The sequence below is a fragment of the Emydura macquarii genome, unplaced genomic scaffold (assembly GCF_026122565.2).
Source record: "Emydura macquarii macquarii isolate MOO-44397 ecotype Brisbane River unplaced genomic scaffold, CSIRO-AGI_Emac_v2 contig_1477, whole genome shotgun sequence".
In the NCBI taxonomy this organism is placed as follows: domain Eukaryota; kingdom Metazoa; phylum Chordata; order Testudines; family Chelidae; genus Emydura; species Emydura macquarii.
This window is the reverse complement of record NW_027131614.1, coordinates 9,133,794-9,153,084: the sequence shown is the minus strand read 5'-3', so window position 1 is coordinate 9,153,084 and position 19,291 is coordinate 9,133,794. Positions and strand designations below refer to the sequence as shown.

At 38.4% G+C, this 19,291-nt stretch overlaps 1 protein-coding gene across 5 annotated transcripts in view; it reads right to left on the bottom strand.

Annotated features, from left to right (window-relative positions):
* Positions 1-344: 344 nt before the first annotated feature.
* STAU2 (staufen double-stranded RNA binding protein 2) overlaps positions 345-19,291 on the bottom strand; it is a 234,776-nt gene continuing 215,829 nt past the window's right edge. For all 5 annotated transcript variants that reach the window (XM_067553611.1, XM_067553616.1, XM_067553612.1 and 2 more), the window contains 2 exons: positions 2,323-2,411; positions 345-1,442 (listed from right to left, as the gene is read on the bottom strand). In XM_067553611.1, coding sequence (XP_067409712.1) covers positions 1,349-1,442; positions 2,323-2,411 — 183 coding nt within the window. In that variant the 3' untranslated portion in view covers positions 345-1,348. The remainder of the gene's footprint in view (positions 1,443-2,322; positions 2,412-19,291) is intronic.

Below are 19,291 nucleotides of genomic sequence, written 5' to 3'. Positions count from 1 at the left end.
TCCTGTGTGTGTGTTTTCTGGTGAGTCAGCTAGGTTGTGATCTGTGGTTTATGAGGCTGTGAAATCGTATGTAATTGTAATTCTGTTGCGCAGTTGTTGCTGCGTCATGTTGTTGTTGCATAATTTTTAAAAATAGAAAGCTCTCAAAAAATTATATCCTTGAGTCTAAAATGAGCTTGTTACATATAAGCAGAACTATAGTTTCATAGAAGGCAACCACGTGGCAGAAGATATGGTCTAGTCCAGTTCTTGGCCTAGGGACTAGTTGTTCACTGTAAGTTTTTGTGACTTTTCAAGTAGTGCTGCTAGGTGAATATTTTTAAAGAATAAAGATGACACCACCATTGTACACACGAACTGATGTGGTTTTACTGCATTTGGCCACATAATCTGAACATGCTGGTATGGAATGCAGCTGCCAGTTCAATCTCTAACACCACTCTTTCCACAAGGAGAATCTTTACATCTGTGTCAACTGTTTTCTTCCTTTTTCTCTATAACATTTCAATCCTATCTGCTGTTCCTGGTCAGAATGCAGTTATTAAAAACACTCAGTTGATGCAAAAGGTGGGTTGATACAACACACAGAATGGGGTGTAAATGTGCTTCACACAACAGAGAGCAGAATTAAGGGGGAAATGTTCCTTGGAGGCAAGACGCCTCTCCAATTGATAATGGTGAGGGAAATCAAATACCCTAACTGCTTTTCCTGGAGTATATTGTGTCCAATCATTACTAACATCAGTTCATGTTTAAGCAAAGACTTTTCATGATTTAAAATTCTGTTTGCATACAACTCTGAGTAGTGCATCTTAAAGTCATCCATATCCATATAGAATGAAGAATGCATAATGGCTGCATAAAAAGATAAGCTGTATGACTATATGAAGACAACAACTACAATTCTCACAGCACGGTCATTGATAAATTTTAAAATATTCAAGCATTTATTTTAAAAAAGAGTAAAGCTGAACTTAAACTACACTATGAGAAAATTGTATAACTGAATCAATGCTGACTCTTATTAATCAATTTTAAGCTTCATCTTTTTTCCTAACGCTTTGTTAATTAATTGTTATTTTAAGCTCCAGTAACATGATCAGATTTCTACTGCCTCTGGGCAATTGAGTTATGATCTGATCTCAAGTTCTGCGGGAAATGCTCAATTTTATTTTTTCCCAGTTGAATAAACAGTACCATGTATACTATCTCTTGTGTTAGAATAGTGTTGTCTTCACATAAGACTCAAATAATGGTATTAGTCATTCATTTCCTTGTACACATACACCCTATTGCGTGTTGACAGGTTTATAAGGATGCAGTGGCGGCCGTGGGTGCTGGGAAGCTCCTAGACAACAGCCTTTGAATCCTTGCAGTCCTGAGCAATGGTGCCTGAGTTAGTCTGTTTATTGTCTGCTATCTCTCCCAGATGCTTGACTTGTCTGAAAGATTAATACATTAACAAGAGCGGTAAGGTCCAGGGTTGCACATCTTTAAGACATGTTTATTAGCAGATGGCACATGAGATTCAAAGGTCACCATGAAAGGTGACATTTTAAAGTGAAACAACAATATTTATGTTCAGATACTATGCTGATGAGATCATGTGGAAAATGTTTCTGATTAAATCAGTTTTATAAATAGGCACAGTATATCTACTGAAAATTCCAAATGCCACTTATATTTATAGTCTATTTTTCTCTTACGTTGCTATTTAGTAATTTAAGACGACTTAGTTCCTGAAGCCACATTAAAAGTTGGAAAATGTACTTTATTGGCTTTTACAAACAATCCTATCTTCTTTCAAAATAATTTGTTTTAAAAAATCCACTATGAATCATACATCCGTTGTATATTACTCAGAGCTAAAATTCCAGATCAGTGTTCTTATGAATTGAAAGAAATTCTGCTTTACTTTGAAATTCTTTAGGATAAAATTGACATTATGTGCATAAACACTGATTGGCAGAAAGCTATCCTACTTACATGCAACATCATGCACTACAGTTTGTTTGATTAAAAACAAGATGGATCATAAAATAAAATGTCCAGTTACTCGTGTTAGGCTAATTACATAACTGCCAAACAATAAAAAGAAAAACTATGCATAAGAATGCTGGCTGCATCATTACTAGCTAGTAAACACTACAACTAGCACTAAATACTTTTTGTGTGTGCAAATTATCAAATTATATGTGAATGCTAGAGGAAATGATCAACAGTTTTTGCTAAGGTCTAAAAGGGCAATTAAGCTTTTAATTAACATTTTTTATTTGGCACAGAACACAGACATTAAAATGCAAAAGACTAAATGACACTTACTTTTCAAGTGATCCATTTTCACCCTTCATAGCCCCTTCTACTGGATCCAATCCTTGTTCTGAAAACTGTTTCAAGGCACTTAAAGCTGCCTGAATAAAAATGAGTTGTCAAATATTAGTCTTGTAATGATATAATTAAGACAGTACATCACTAATGGGAGTTCTTTTTAAATGTATCACTTGTGTATTGAGGCAAATTAAGTTAGGGTGGTAGTAAAGAGTTTGTAATACCCTGCCATGATAAAGAGCTGGTTTGTGAGCAAACATAAGGATATGTCCTCCTCTCTGTGCATATGGTAACTCCCATTAATGTTAATGGAAGTTGTGTTACTAGCATTAAGGGGAGAATATACCCATTAGAATTCTTACTTCTCTAGCCTCTGAAGTCTTTCCAGACTCCCTTAGTGTGCTTATGGGGCTCACACGTCCCTTTGGTCCTGAGAAGGGAACCTTAGGTCAGTGATTGCTGCAAAAGATGTGGGTAGTGTAATGGAATAAAAAGGAAGAAGAAGAAAATCGAAGAGGTGGTGGTGGAGGCGCATGGCTAGATCTAGGATAGTACTGTGGCACTGACATATCTTATACACGGGTCAGTGAAGGCTATTGAGAAGGTACGTGAACCTGTGCTGGATGACAGGGAGGCAACAGCCATGGAAAAATATTACAATTTATAGGACTTGAATTTATTTGCATAAGTGCATTCTTTATTCCTTTGCTTCTGTCTCCTCCCCTATACCCGCTTCAGTTTTGCTAAGTAAATCACTCTTCTCTCTGCTGACTGCTCTGGCAACTGAGACAAATGCTTTCCCATGATTAATTAGCAAGCACTGATTATGAAACTTTCAGATACTACATATCTCACCTTCAGAATACATCCATTATAACAAACAAGTAGCCACCTGTTTTGTCTTAAAGTTGAAATGCAATGTTAAACTGAAAAACAGATTTCATTATCTAAATGTCCCTAATAACTAGGCTGCATCAGGCACTGAGCATAGAAAAGGTTTGAACTAACTTTTAAAAATTCTGTTTTTCCTCTCTCAGACCTTCTCAGAACTTCCTGATTCACTGAATGTATCCAAGAATGTGAAGTCTTAAATATCAGAACTCTCATTGCAATGTACACATGATGTCACATTCTGGGACGCCTTCAGAGACCCAAGAAGTGCCAAAGGGATTTCAGAAAAGAAGAAAAACAATGTAGTACATATTTTTGTGTCGAAAGTTTCCTATGTTAGTGGGGGCACTGAACAAAAAGATCTGGGCAGAATTTAAGTTTTGCTCTGTAATTCACCTTTAACCTGGCAGTTAGTAATTGGCATCAAGAAGCATGAGGGTTTGCACATTTTTATTTTTTCAAATGCAATTATGGATTACTTTTATTATCCATATAAATATCTGAACCTTTAAAAATTTCTGACTAAACTTCAGTTTATCGGCATTACCCACATCCTTCCCTCGCCCTGCCACCCAGTCCTTCTTGTCTTCCAGTATCTGAACACTGATAACTTCTTGTCTGCTCTCCTCCCACCTCCGTTGACATGATTGTTGATTCCCTCCATTCTACAGTCTCCACCCCCTCAACTCCTTTGTTACTCTCTCCCGTCGCATAGTCTGCACTACCAATGTCCAGCCGTGGCTCAGCCCTAAGTATCTGCTTTCTTTGTTTCATCTCTAGCAACTCTAGGGAATCCCTGTGATCATGGAAGCTTCTTCCACAACAAATTTGTTCTCTTTCTCCTTCAGTTCTGCCATTTCCCTAGCCAAGCAGCTTTATTTTTTCACCCTGACTGACATGCACTGTCCCCTCCCCTCCCTTCTCCTCTGCCACTGACAAGATTTCTCATCTACCCTCCATCTGCTCCAGTGGATACCCCTCCCCATCCCATTTTGCTTTGTCTCTCTTGCCCCCACTCTCCCATACCCTTCTCCTTGGGCTCCTTCCCCTCACAATACAAGCATGCTTTAGTCTCCTCCATCACAAAAAAACTAAAACAAAATGCTATCCTTGACTCCCACCTGCCTCTCCAAATACCATCCCTTTACCTCCAAGCTTAATGAACACACTATGTACAACTGCTGCCTTGAGTTCCTCTCCTCCAACTTCATTCTTGACCTTCTTTTATCCACCCCCCTCCTGACGTTGAAACTGCTCTTGTTAAAGTCTCAAGTGACCTCTGCCTGGCCAAACACTCTAGTCCATCTTTGTTCTGTCGACCTCTTGGAGGCCTTTGACCCACTCGCTACTTTTTTAAATCTTGTTTTCTATTGGCTTTCGAGACTCTGTTCTCTCCTGTTGCTCTTTATGTGCACTGCTGAGTAGGTCATCTTCTCCTCTTTCTAGTCCTCAAGGCCCAGTGCTTGGCTCCCTGCTCTTGTCTTGACACCTTTTCTTTAGAAGCCCTTATCCACAAGCATGGCTTCGAATACCATCTTTACATTGACTACTCACAAATTTTCTTCTCCATTAAAGGTTTGCCTCCTTCCATCCAACCTCAGATCCTCATCTATCTTTCTGATATCTCCATATAAATGTCCAGCTGGCAACATAGCCTCAACATGGCCAAAACTGAGTTTTTGAACTCCAACCCGAAGCCTTCCTATTTTTCCTTTACTTTGAATAATTCCAGCATCCAGTCACTCAAATCAGATATTTCTCTCCTATGTATCTCTGCACATCCAGACCATGTCCAAGTCTTACTGCTTCTACCTACATAGTATTTCTAAGATTTGTCCTTTTCCATCCGTCCAGACTGCCAGACCCTCATCTTCTTGCACCTCAATTTATGTAATTATCTCTCTAGCACTGAAGGCAGCCACATTACCTCCCTCAAGTCAATTCAAAACAGTGATGCTAGGATAATCTTCCTAGCTCTGGCATTCCAAACACATCTGCCCCCTTTTGGCATTCCAACTACATCTGCCCCCTTTTCTGTTTCCTTCCACTGGCTTCCCTGTCTTGCACTGTATGAAACACAATTCCTTGTCTTTGTCTTCAAGGCTCATCATCCTTTAGCCCCACCCTGTTAGATCTATGAGCTCTCAACCATTACCTTTGCTCTACCAATAATGCCAGCCTTGACTGCCTGATTATCTGCTTCTCCCTCAATCACCTTTACACTTTCTCCTATGCCACCTCCTATGCATGGGGAAAAACTCCCTATTATAATTTGTAAAGCCATTCCCTTATCCTCATTAAAACATCTGGTTTGATACCTACAAAATCAATACTGTCTGGCATTGGTTAGGAAAGTGGCAAGCTGAAAGTTCTTCTTTTCTGTTACCTCACCCCCATTTGTCTGTTTTATCCATCTGTTGCTTCCTGTCTTATGCCAAGATTGTAAATTTTCTAGGGCAGGAACTGTTGTCTTGTTTTAACTTGTCTGTATAGTGCAGGGTGGATTGATTTAAATCAGCAGACAGGAAACCTCGATTTAAATAATCAATTTTAAACTTGTTTTCAATTGGTACTTTAGTTATTTTCATAAAGGAAGTTTGGTTCTCATTGGTTCGTAACCATTTAAAAATGTTGATTTGCAACTAAATATAGTCTTTATACTAAACTTGTTACTAGTTTTTGCTAACCATACATATTTAAGCAATTATCTAGCTTAATTTCTTATTTACTGAAGGATTAAATTTTTTACTCATGATTTGCATCAAGCTCTATTTGGCTGGAAATTGGAATTCAATTAAAAATGCACAAAAAGCACTTTAAAGTTGTATGTATTCTATATAAAACAACCTTACATGTTCTGGGTACTTTTTTATATAAGTTTATCAAAACATATTTTGCATTTAAAACCAACTGGTTGATGAAACAAAGGAAGCATTATCTATAGTTATTGAATTGATTATCTCTGACCACCATGTCCTTCAAGACTTTTGAACCAGTAGATTTCATCCTCACACCTAGTTTTTATTTGTGGATTGGAAAAGGAAAACAAGCTTTCCTGCTATTTCAACTTCCTTAACTTTGAATGAGCTAGCCATTGAACTGTAATAGTTGAATTAACTGAAATGAAGAAAATGTTCTCTCTATACCTGCAAAAAGCTGCCAAATGCTGATTTAGCACTTCAACAAACTGGTTCCAGGTGCTTAGTCAGTGATTTCCATCAGTTCAGTGGTTTGACTTTCTTTAAAGCTTTGGCAGCAAACATATACTGCTTAATATTTTCTAAATTTATTTTAATCTATATTAAATACATTTAATGATTTTAGTATTATAGTAAATTCAGGCTTTTAACTTAGGTTATCAAAATTTCATGTTCAATTTTCAATAGGTTTATTTTTAAAAAAGCAAAATATATTAATTTAAATAAAAAAACTGATTTAAATAAAATTAATATTTTAATTACATTTTTTTCTTGTTTTATCCATCCTGCTGTAGTGCCTAGCACAATGGAGCCCTGATCCTTGATTGGGGCTCATAGGTGAACATATATACATTAAGTGTCTGGCCTCCATCTTATAGAAGTGAGTTCACAGGTTAATTATGTGCTATTATCTTAGGAGAAACTCATGGAGGATAGGTGAGGTTCCAGAGGACTGGAGAAGGAAAACCAAAGTACAGTCTCTAAAAGGGGGAACAAAGAGGACCTGGGGAATTATAGACCAGTCATCCTAACTTTGGTACCTGGAAAGATACTGGAACAAATTATTAAATAAATTAGATTGCAAGTACCTGCAAGATAATAAGGTTATAGCCAGCATGGAATTGTCAAGAACAAATCATGCTACACCAACCTGAGAGGGGTTGCAAGCACTTTGGATGACAGGATTAGAAATCAAAATAACCTTGACACATTAGAAAATTGGTCTGAGATCAGCAAGATGAAATTCAGTCAAGACAACTGCAAAGTATTTCACTTAGGAAGGAATAATTTTGGGGTGTATTAACAAAAGTGTTGTATGTAAGACATGGGTGGTAACTATTCTGCCCTACTCAGCACTGGTGAGGCCTCAGCTGGAGTACTGGGTCCAATTCTGGGTACCACACTTCAGGAAAGATGTAGACAAACTGGAGAGAGTCCAGAGGAGAGCAACAAAAATGATAAATGGTTTAGAAAACCTGGCCTATGAAGAAAGGTTAAAAAAAATCTGGGCATGTTAGTTTTGAGAAAATAAGAGGGGACCTGATAGTCTTCAAATATTTTAACAGCTGTTATAAAGAGGACTGTGATAAATCGTTCTCCATGTCCACTGTAGGTAGGACAAGAGGTAATGGACTTAATCTGGAGCAAGGGAGATTTAAATTAGCTACTAGGAAAAACTTTTTTAACTATAAAGGTCGTTAAATTCTGGAATAGGCTTCCAAGAAAGATTGAGGAATCCCCATCACTGGAAATTTATAAAAACAAGTTGGACAAACAGCTGTCAGGATTACTTGGTCCTGACTCAGTGCAGAGGAGTGGACTTTATGACCTCTCAAGGTCCCTTCCAGCCCTACATTTCTATGATTCTATTAACCACAGGTCACTAAAATCAACAATTGTCAAAAGCCAAAATGGGTTTGTATAGATTTCTTTTAATTTATTGTTAAACTTGCCTGGATCAGAGTAACTTTCTTTGTTAGATATTTACTATTGTTTTATTTGTCTAACTGACCACTGTGGAGACATGCTAAACAAGATTAAAAGTTGTAGAGTATCTTCAGTAAGTATTTCTTTAACCTTTGCTGAAACACTATTTTGGAACTTCTTGGAGAAATATTATGTTGGATCTCACAATAGAAACAGCTTGTAAGAACATCTATTTTCCTCTTTCTCTGGCAGTGGAAGAATATCACTGCAAAAATAAGCTGTGTTGAATTAAGACATTAGTCTTTACAACCCTGATGTCAAGGATGGAAATATGGTACATTTTTATCTGATTTATATAGTAGGGAAATATACGTAATAAGATACCATTCAACGTTATACTATTTATAATACACATTACTAAACTTTACAAAGAAATCTTGAGGCTTATTTTGTGAAAGCAATCCAGTTAATCTCACTTTTCCTGTAACATTGAGAACAGAGGTGCTTGCAAACATAAACTTCTCACAGAGATCCAAACATGGTGGACAGAAAAAGTAAACTAACAAAATTTTAAACTATATCGTCTTTGCATAAATGATACTATCTATCACTGTTCCATGGTTCAATACTTGTGACGTTGTGTGGGAATGAAGCAAACTGGGTTCTAAAGTAAAGGGCTACCCTAACTATCGAAGTCAATTCACACAGATACTTGAATCAGCTTGTGGAACTTAACACGTATAGTAATACTCTGCAAGAAACTTTGTTAGGGTGAAGTTAAGCTTCCAGGTGCTCAACAATGCCCTGTGCTTCTCCTGCCCTTCCGGAAAACGTGTGGGAAGTGTCACCTTAACTCTGCATTTTCCAAGTTATCTAGAGTGTGTGTGTTGTCTCGCAAAGCTACCCTTCTTGTAAAATGCAGACAAGGAAACCTTAACGCTACAATTCATCATTTTACAACATTTTGGTTTTGGGAATTAAACTCTTTCTTTCTAGAAGGGCACAAGAAGCACAGGGCACCCCTGAACCCCTGTAACCTTAACTCCACAATAACAAAGAATGTTTTTGGGAGGTCAAGGGAGATTTTTATTTATTTTTTTTTAAAGAAAAAGGAAACGTGGAAGTCTACTGCAGGAGGCATAACTGAGGGGCACTGCATGGAGAATGGGGCTGTGCAGTGATTTCCTGGGTGTACCTCACAGCCCCTTATTATGAATTGTGTCTCTTCTTCCTTCTCCATGCTTCTGTTAGGATTGTAGGGGCCAGGATGGAAGTAACTGAAAACTGAAGGGCTGCAAGCAGCTCAGCTCCTCCTATTGCAACAGGAATGTTCCTGGTAGCTGTGCTCTCCTCACAGCTCTTTACCATCTACCAGCTCCCCCATTCTGTGCCCATGATAAACTTGGAGAGGCTGGGGGCAGGAAGGAAGCTCGTGGCTACGCCAGAGTAGTTAACTGAGCAGAAGGGAGTTTTAAGTTTTGCGCAACAAAGAAGACCTACAAGCAAAGACAATGGGCTAATTTTCATCCATGATGCAATTCTATTGCTGCCACTGGATTTACAGCATGGATGAATTTGGCTTGATAAATGTAACTTCTGAATAACTTCAGTTAAATGTAAAAGAAAAAATGGAACATTTGACAATGAATCTTGTGAACAATTTCTGTTTTTAAAGGCTCGACACTTCCTTCTATTAAGAGTTTTTCTTACAAGAGAGCATCTGCACAGATATTATATATATATATATATATATATATATATATATATATATATAAAGCGAGAGAGAGAAATATTTCTCTCCCCCTGAAGATTTTACAACTGTTTTGTGAATAAAGACCCATAGGTTATACAACAGATGTTTTTGGCACTGCTGTAACTATACAGAAAACAAGTGATACATGAAATGTGTAAAGATATGATGCCAACAGGATGCACTACATTGCTCTTTGTTTGTCTTGGCTGCCATTTCCATGATAAAAATGTGTGTAGATCAGGATGGAGGTGGAGGTTTCCAGTTATTTTGGCTATTTGTAGCTTTCCTCAAGTCAATTTGCAATTAGTAAATGGTATTGAAATTCGTGGCTATTCTTCCTGCTTCCCTCTATAGGGATTAAATGTTTTGTAATGACAATCTAGTAACATTAAGTCATCCTTTCACAGAGACCAGAAGGCAGAGACTGCACTAGAGGAGTTGTATTTCAGCTCACGTCTTCATGATAAAGATTTCATGGGCTCTTTTTAGCACGGCATACAGCTGTTTTTCTCTTTTTAAATCTGTTGCATTTCAGAATCGTCTATGGAACTCAAATAGCCAAATTTTGTCATCTTCGGTGCGAGTTTCCAGCTGACTTTTTTGCTTGTATCTCAGCATAGATTATGGCTCTAAATATTCCTATCAAGTATTCAGTGACCACAAACTTCATCACAGGAATGCCACAGTCCTGGTTAATATACCATTCATCAGTGCCAACTCATGGTGAGATGCCTTCTATCTCCAGGTTCCTAGAAGTGCAAGAAACTACTTTCCAATTTTTAAAGGGAATTTTTAGCTTGGCTATATTGGGATGTCCTTTTTCAGGAATAAAATTATGGGTTATAAATAGCTGAACACCATTTTACCCTATAATTATTTGACCAGAGTTTAGGTCACCAGGAGCTGAAGGGCTAGATTCACAAAGGCACTTAGGCACCACAGCACCTAACTTTTAGACAATCACTTGGATTCACAAAGCCTGAACCAGGGGCTTAGGCTTTCTGTATAATGGATGGTGGGAGATAGGTGCCTCCCAATGAGATTCACAAAAGGCAGCATGCTAAGTAAAGAGGTGCCAAAACTAGCCCACGGGAGATGCCAAGGTGTGTCCCCCAAGCCCAGCTCCTCTCTCCAAGTTCAGTGCCTAACTCTGCTTGGGATTCTCTTTTCGCTCCTCTCTTCAAGCCAGGTGCCTATGGTGTTTCTTGCAAGAAGCTGGGGGGAGGGAGGAAGAGACCTCCCACATATCTTTTGACCCATGGTTAGGGTACTTAGCTGGGGATGTGGGAGACCTCTGGTTCAGGTCCTCCCTCTGCATGATGAAAGAAGGGATTTAAACAGGGATCTACCACCTCTGAGGTGAGTACTTTAACCAGTGGGCTATAGGCTATTTTGATGTGGGACTCCCTCAGTCTCTTCCACTTTTGATACATAGTCAGCAGCAGAGAGAGCCCATGTAGGCATGAGACTGAGACTATAGCCTGGGGGTCAGAGCACTCATCCAAGATGTGGGAGATCCAGGATCCAGTCCCTCTGCTCCAACCACTCACCACTTATTTATCTAAAGTGGAACAGCTTGAGCAGGAGAGACTGAGGGAGCCTCACATCAGAATATCCTATAGGGCAGTGGCTCTCAACCTTTCCTGACTACTGTACCCCTTTCAGGAGTCTGATTTGTCTTGTAGACTCCTAAGTTTCACCTCACTTAAAAACTACTTGCTTACAAAATCAGACATAAAAATACACAAGTGTCACAGCACACTGTCACTGAAAAATTGCTTACTGTCTCATTTTTACCACATAATTATCAAATAAATCAATTGGAATATAAATACTGTACTTACATTTCAGTGTATAGTATATAGAGCAGTATAAACAAGTCACTGTCTATATGAAATTTTAGTTTGTACTGATTTCACTAGTGCTTTTTACGTAGCCTGTTGTAAAACTAGACAAATATCTAGATGAGTTGATGTACCTCCTGGAAGACCTCTGCGTACCTCCAGGGGTATATGTATATGTAACCCTGGTTGTGAACCACTGCATTAGGGCACAAACTTCAGAGGTGGCAGATCCCTGTTATACTTCCTTTCCCTCATCAGCTGAGAGGACGAGGACTTGAAGCAGCCGTCTCCCACATACCAGGTGAGTACTTTAACCACTGGACTAAAAGCTAGGAGGGAGTTGGCCCTCCTCCCCCAGCCATTTTATGTGGACTTATGCATGCTCTGAGCACCCCAACCCAATCAGGCCCTGCAGGCACGTTAGCGGGAGGAGTGTCTGTCTTGCTCCAGTTCATGAATTGCACTGGGCTTAGGCAGACAGATGCCTAGAGTGAGACAGCTGGGCGCATGCTCAGAGCCAGAAACTTAGCTGCAGTGTGTGTTTAGGTGCCCACACGGTTTGGTGGAAGCTGAGCAGAGATTTTGTGAAGACCCATCGAACTTAAATCTGGGATTTAGGTGCCTAACTTGGCAGGTGCCTAAATCCCTTTGTGAAGCTAATCCTAGATCCCTGATTGGGTCTACAACTCAGAATTGCAGCACCTATTATTGCAGGAGCAAAACTGGACCTGCAGTTATTTGTCAACAAAAATAGAGATCAGTGAATGACAATCCAGCCCTAAATTTCTCCTTGTTTAGAAAATAACAAAAAATATGGAGGTCTTTTCCCCAAAGTTGGCTAATTACTAACATACAATCAATGCAATCCTATTGAAGTCAAAGGTGTTTACATCCACAAAGAGTGTGGCTTCATACGTTTTTAATAGGTGGGTTTAATTTCAAAATGTAAAGGCTGTTGAGAAATCAGTGCCAGGCCTGTTGTGAGTTTGAGCGATTAGTGTTCCAAGAATACCACACAGGCTTAGTAATAATTTTAAACATACACACACTCTCTCTCTCCCTCTCCCCTCATCTCTTTGAAGGTCTAAGGCGTTCTTACTCTTTTTGGGAGCAAATTTTCAGACAGGCTTCTACCTGGCCTTGACTTTTTCACACCCACAATGGCACATGAACACAAATACAATTGCATGTATTTGCTTGTGCAAAATTTCACATGCATAGGTGGCTGAGAATTTACTCCTTAAAATGCCTATTTAATCTGCCTTGATTTATCAAGATGGCAATATATACATATAAACTAAAGAGAAATCAAGTGATGGGTATTGAGAACAAATACCTTTTCCCACACAGTTACTATTGTAACTAAATTTCCTGTGTCACAAGCATTGCATTCTGCTAGGAGCCTCTACCATCTTCCTCACAATGCCCCATGCTTTCCACTTGATTAACCAATTTTAACATCTGTTTAAAAACTAAATTTCAAAAAGGCTTTTCACACTACACAATGTAAGCCTTAATTAAATGACTTCAAACCCTTTTTGCAAATAGTTTATACCCAGTGTATTTCATGCATAGCATAATCTGATTAACTCATGTCATTTACATGGAAAATAGTATTTTCCAAAACAAATTAATCTCTGCACAAAGGAACATTCACCTGGCATGCACTAAGGTTAAGGGTAATGGTTGCACCTGCCAAAGAAGCAAGGGGGGAAGAAGAAGGAATCCTCTGTTCAAACAAAGACTGATGGTTCATTAATATAGAACTTAGACCCCTTCTGAAAAAGTCATCTGTGTTAGTTAAAGCTGCTGCAGCCAACTTTAATGGATGCAACCAGCATTTACATGGCAGATAATCTATGCAGACACTGACTTTGCCAGGTTTATGGGGGTAATTGTTAAGTAAGGGATTAACTGTCCTTGAATAACTTTTCTAAAGTATTAGGCACAAACAGGCTTCTACCAACATCAGGCACACATGTTTTTTGTCTTTTCGTTGTACAAACTTTTTTTTTTTTTTGGAGTTTCTCTATGTCCATCCCTCAGTAGCTCAGGGACTGGATGGAGTACAAGATTGTGATCCACAGGATTGTTTGGGAGGGATTCTCCCTTCAACAGCCCACAGCAGTAATGCAACTGGTTGCATTTATTGACTTTTCACACCAGTAATTCAATCTTTTGGCACTTTGATATTTGCCTTATCTTAACACATGAAGAGCCAGAGTATGTCCCTTGATCTCATTCCTGTGACTGTGCAGTAGCTCCAGCAACAGAGGATGCTGAAGCATTTATCTTTTAAGGTTTGAGAAGCAGTTTTATGATCAGTCTGTGACGAGGCAGTTCTACCGCAGTATAGCATGAACCAAAAGTTTCTGTACTGGGCATAAACAAACCATTCTGAAACATGGCTTATTGGTAATATATTGAATAAAGTAGATTTTTAAATGTATGCTTTTGGGTGAAGAATGAGAATTTAACACGAACAGCTACATTCACTGCTAACATAAGTGCTACTGTGGGGCTTGATCCTGCACTGGGCAAGTACACAGTGCTGATTGTAGAAGAAGCTCAAGCTCATAATAATAATAATAATAGTAATTAATAAAGACAAAAGAGAGATGAGACAGAGCTTAGAGAAACTCAGTCTGGCACTGATTCAAGTGCTGCTGCATTGTCACCAAGCTTAGGCCTCATCATTGCTTATAGGTTGCAGTAGGCTGGAATACATAACTACTCATTTCCACAGCAAGGTTTGTGCTGATGTCCATGTTTTCTCAGATCCCTTCTCCACTTTTTTTAACCATGTGCTTGAGATTAAGTTAGCGGGTATACAAGGAACATGGGCAAAGTATTTAAAAACACCTAAGTGCTGTCTTTCAAAGGGATTTAGGGCACATCTATGCTTCGGGCTGAGGAGCCATACCTGATATCCAGCTTGAGGAAACATACCCGAGTTAATGTGCTAAAAACAGAGCATAGCTGTGGCGATGTGAGCAGCAGAAGGGGCTAGCTGCTCCCAGGATGGGCCAGTCCAAGTCCAGATGCATGTACCTGGGGCAGCTATGCTCTATTTTTAGCATGCTAGCCAGTGCTTAATTTGTACTGAAAGAGGTGCTGGGGCTCAAGCAATTAGATGCCGGGGCTCAAGCAATTTTTTTACTTTCATAACTGACAAGGCAAGCCCAGAGGTGCCAGGAGTATGAAATGCCAAGTCTCAACCCTGGCACAAACTAAGCACTGATGCTAGCTCAGTCAGAGCTAGTGAGGCAATGTCTCCTCAAGCCGGGAATCACACGCTCAGCTCAAAGTCTAGACATATCCTTAAACTCCTAAGTCACTTCAATGGTTTTGAAAAGGTTATCCCATGAGATCTTGTAATACTTGCTGTGGAGGACACTCTTATCTGTATCCATGTGTGCATGGATGCATCTGCTCACATTTGTGCTGGAGACTGTTGGTACCTGTCAGTAAATTTGAGTAACTATGGCAACAAGACCAAGACGCTCTCTGCCAGGTACCAAGCGGAGACTTCCAACATCAAGGTCACTGCTTGCCCTAATGGTCAATTTGGCTTTAGGGGTTTAGCTTCCATAGTCAAAAGTTAAAAGGACTTAATTAAAATTCTTTTTGAAAATATTTGTTCTTTAACTTGTACCTTCTAGTTGTAGCTTTCATGATAGTTTTGATAGTCTTTTAAAACCAACGTTAATTTCTGAATCCAAGATTTTCACCATATTTTTAATTCAGTTATTACAATTCAAAGAGGGAGACCGGAGGGATTAATGGCACGCCATAACTTGGACATTCTGTGAACATATTATTTCTTAAGTCAAATTTACAAGTGTTTACATCATATGTGACAGTGGAATTTCATTGAACCATGACCCAATGGAAACCTTCTCTAAACAATAAGTAGATCATAACCCATTTTGGGAGCCATTCTATGTTCTGACTTGCTTTTGTTAGCCTTATTGGTCTGATCATGCTGATAGAAAAAATGACAATTCAACCCAAAGAAGCAAACCCATCTTTGAAGACATATTGTTCCAAATTTTTAAATCAACCCTACCTCTAACATTGCATCTACAATCAAGTATGGGTGCAATTAATTAGAGGCACAAAATAAAAGTATTTAGCAGTCTAACTACAGAATTTGTAAATGAAATCATGTAAATAGGTATCTAAATGCTATAATTTGGTCCAGCACCTGAATGTGACTGCAAAGTTGAAGGTCTGAAAATTATAGGTGATTTTAAGAAACCTGGCCCTCAACACTAGATTGGACAAGACTAGAAAATATACTCCGGCAGTATCCTGCACTGGCACATAGGGTGGACTACATGACCCATGTAATATGACTTTTCCAATGCTTACTTCTGTAATTATCAGAAATTATCCAATTATCCTTTTCACCTGTGTACTCGGAACACTGGATCTAATTTAATTAAATGATTTATTTATAGGCATTTGTACGTCAATTAAGCATCAAATTCTTCTCTGTTATATTGTGGCACCTTCACTGAAGTTAACCCTATTAACATTGAGAGCTAGTTTAACTAAGGACAATTTGGTCTCCTGATTAGAACCAAGGAACCTTTTTCAATCAAATATTTTTTGGGGCAAAAGTGCAGACTTGGTTGCATTTCTCTGAATTGTTTGATCAAACAAAACCTAAAAAAAGAACCCTGAAAAAACAGAATTATTTTGTTTTGATATTATCAATATGAAATGTTTTGATTCTTTGGATTCAAAAGGATTGTTCTGAAATGTCCTTAAATTTGTACATGAAAAAATGGTAAATAATCAAATGAAGTGAACTTCTTTTAACTTTTCGATTTTCTGAAAATTTCAGAAAAATTAATTTTGGGTTCAAGCAAAACTGAATTTTTTTTTGATTTTTTGGAATTGCCAGTGAACCAAAAATCTATTATTCACATAGCTCTACTCCTTAATTTTAAAATGTAGATTCAGGTCCTCAGATGGTAGAAGCCTTTGAAGTCACTTTTGAGGATCTGGTGGACATTAAACATTTTCTCTTCATCAACAATGTTGTCTGCCATGGCTCAGACTCTTACATCACTAACATAACTTTCACTAAATGGCTGGTAATAGATAAACACACCAAAAGCTTAGCCAACAAGAGAGAACTTTGGCTGAATCCTGCTCTCACTGCTTGAAACAGAAGGAGGACTGGTTCTTTACATGAACAGTAACATTGTCCTAAGCCAGATGGGATAGTAAGAACAGGAGTTGGCAGCCCATAACATTTAGAAGGAAAAGAAGCAGGAGTGCAAAATTTTGTTTTTTTTACTGTGGTCAGATCTTGAACCAAAGATTTGATTCTTTAAAATTGTAGACTCTATTACAAAATGAGTTTTAATAAAACAGGAGATTTGAATTGACTCTGTTATTTAAACTTTTCTTCCTTGGCAATTGCCAGCATAAGGAATGGCCAAAAACTTGCATTAAAGATAAACTCACAAAGTGTAACCACACCAAAATCTTAGGACACAGTGAAGGTCAAACCACCAAATGATCTCAATACAAATCCCATAATCATAATACTGTGGTGGGCAAGATGGAGGCGGTCACATAAGTAGGATTTGTAACACATTCACCAGTGGGTTACAGCACTTATATAATGCAAGCATTCTCTCAGCCACTGAGATCACATTGCTTTACAGAGCAAGAGTAACATTATCTTCCCCATTTTTAAAAATGAGGATACTGAGATGAAGAAAGAGTAAATGATTGGCCCATGGCCAAACAACAGGCAGTAGGAGAACTGGGAGACAGTCTAAGATAAAATAAATGTAACTTAGTGAGAAACTTAAGAGAATATAGCTTCAATTGTTTAAGGACTAAGGGAGATTTTGAAAGGTGGAGAATACAGAATGGTAGAAAATAAAAGCACTTTCTCCATTGTATCCCAAATTTTTAATTCAAATGTGTGTCTAACTCCTGCCAGTACCACACACCAAACTTTAGTCTTCTCATGAATTTTAAACCTGTAAATGTTCTTCAGGAACTAGAAAAAGAATTCTATTTCCATCTTTAAGAGGGGAAAAATCTTTAAACAAATCTATTTGTTTTGCTGAAATGTTCTACAGAGTAGTTTAAAGTGGAAAATACAAAGGGTTTTGTTTTTTTTAAAGATTGGCAGGATATTATTTCAAAGGACTTTTCACTTTGTTCCCAGTACTAAAGCATCTGAAACAATCTCCTAAATATCAGATTCCTTGTTTTTAATAATTTTTTTAAAAAGAAAGAATATATATTCACCTTCTCATGCCAAGTAAGTGCCCTTAGATTTTAACTGCCTTTAAGTCTGCACACAACTAGAAACTGCAGTTTGTAAACAGCAGCACATGACGGTATTAACTGCAAACGGCTGCCTGCTGGTTTCCAATCTCAGATTATATTGTTCAAACGGCACACTATGATTTGAACAATACAGGTAGTTTATTGCTGTAGCTTCTTGCATTAGTCTGTAAAGAAACCCACATCTAAGTGTGTTATTTCCTTGATCCAAGCTCACAACTCGCTTGTCTCATACAAGCCACAACAGAATATATGCATTCTCTGAAATAGACTTCCCAGCCCGCATGAGTTTGAGAAGGATGAGGCTGATAGCATTTATAATCAATTGCCCTCTTGAAATATCATTTTATGTAAGGATATAAATAGACAAAAAAAAATTAAACACACAGATGGGTGAAAATTCTACAGTTCTATGTTAGAGCCAAAAGGGCCTGATTATGATCTCTCTTACCCCATTTTTACATGGATGTAACTCTACTGACTTCAGTGGTATTTTACTCCTGATTTAAGTTGGTGTAAGTGAGATCAGAATCAGTTTCCACTATTGCAAGCAGGACTTCTCATTTGAAGCCGTTAGTAATGTAATTTTGTCCTTGCTAATTGTTGACGACTTGTCCTCATCCTGTTTTAACCTATAACCATCAGCTCCTTTAATGGAAGTGTCTATAAGGATCTTCCCTAAAATATGCTTTTCCAGCACACTTAATGTCTTTTAATGTCTTTCCAATTAAATCCAGATGTGAAAAGCTCAAGGAACAGTTCTCAGGACTGAAAAAGATGACATAAATCTTGCAGCTGACAGAGATCCCACTGAGCTCAGTTGGGGAAACTCACAGAGGACTTGTTGTGGGCCAGAAAAACTGCTGGGTATAAAGACAGATGTGTACACTCCTATTTAAAAAATTTAAATAAAGCAATGCTTCCTACAGTACAGTTCCTATGAATATTACCAGAGATATTAACAGCTCAATCCTTCATTGAGCTGAGCACATCCTATAACGTGCAGATTTTCCTCAGCTCAAACTTCAGTTTCAGAGCTGAGGGTGCTGAGCCTCTCAAAGGGAAGAGCTCCTTGCCCTTCCAGGACTTGGTTGGCCCTAAATAACCAGCAGAGGACTTGATCCTGCAAGATAATGACCCTCCTTTTCCTACCACTGTATCAATGAGAGATGGGGGCATTCAGCAAAGCAAGGCTCAGAATCTCTATTCAGCTTCTTTCCCCCTGCATAGATCAGGTTAGCAGACTGACTTAGTTTTGTTACAAAGGATACACATGTTGTGGTCTTAATTACAAATTCTCACTAATGTGATGAGGAACTGGGCACTCCTAGTCACTGACCACCGCTGCTGGGCGATTGCTGTTTGTGCAGCTGACAAATTCTGCTTTTATTTCATTTTAATTGTTATGGTTGTTTGCTTTAAAAAAAGTTCATTTTTTACAGTGGTATATAGTCTTTTTGCTCATCCCCAGATGCTAGGAAATGTGGGTTCAGCCCAAGCTAGGTCTATTTCAAAAGAACCGAAAAAGT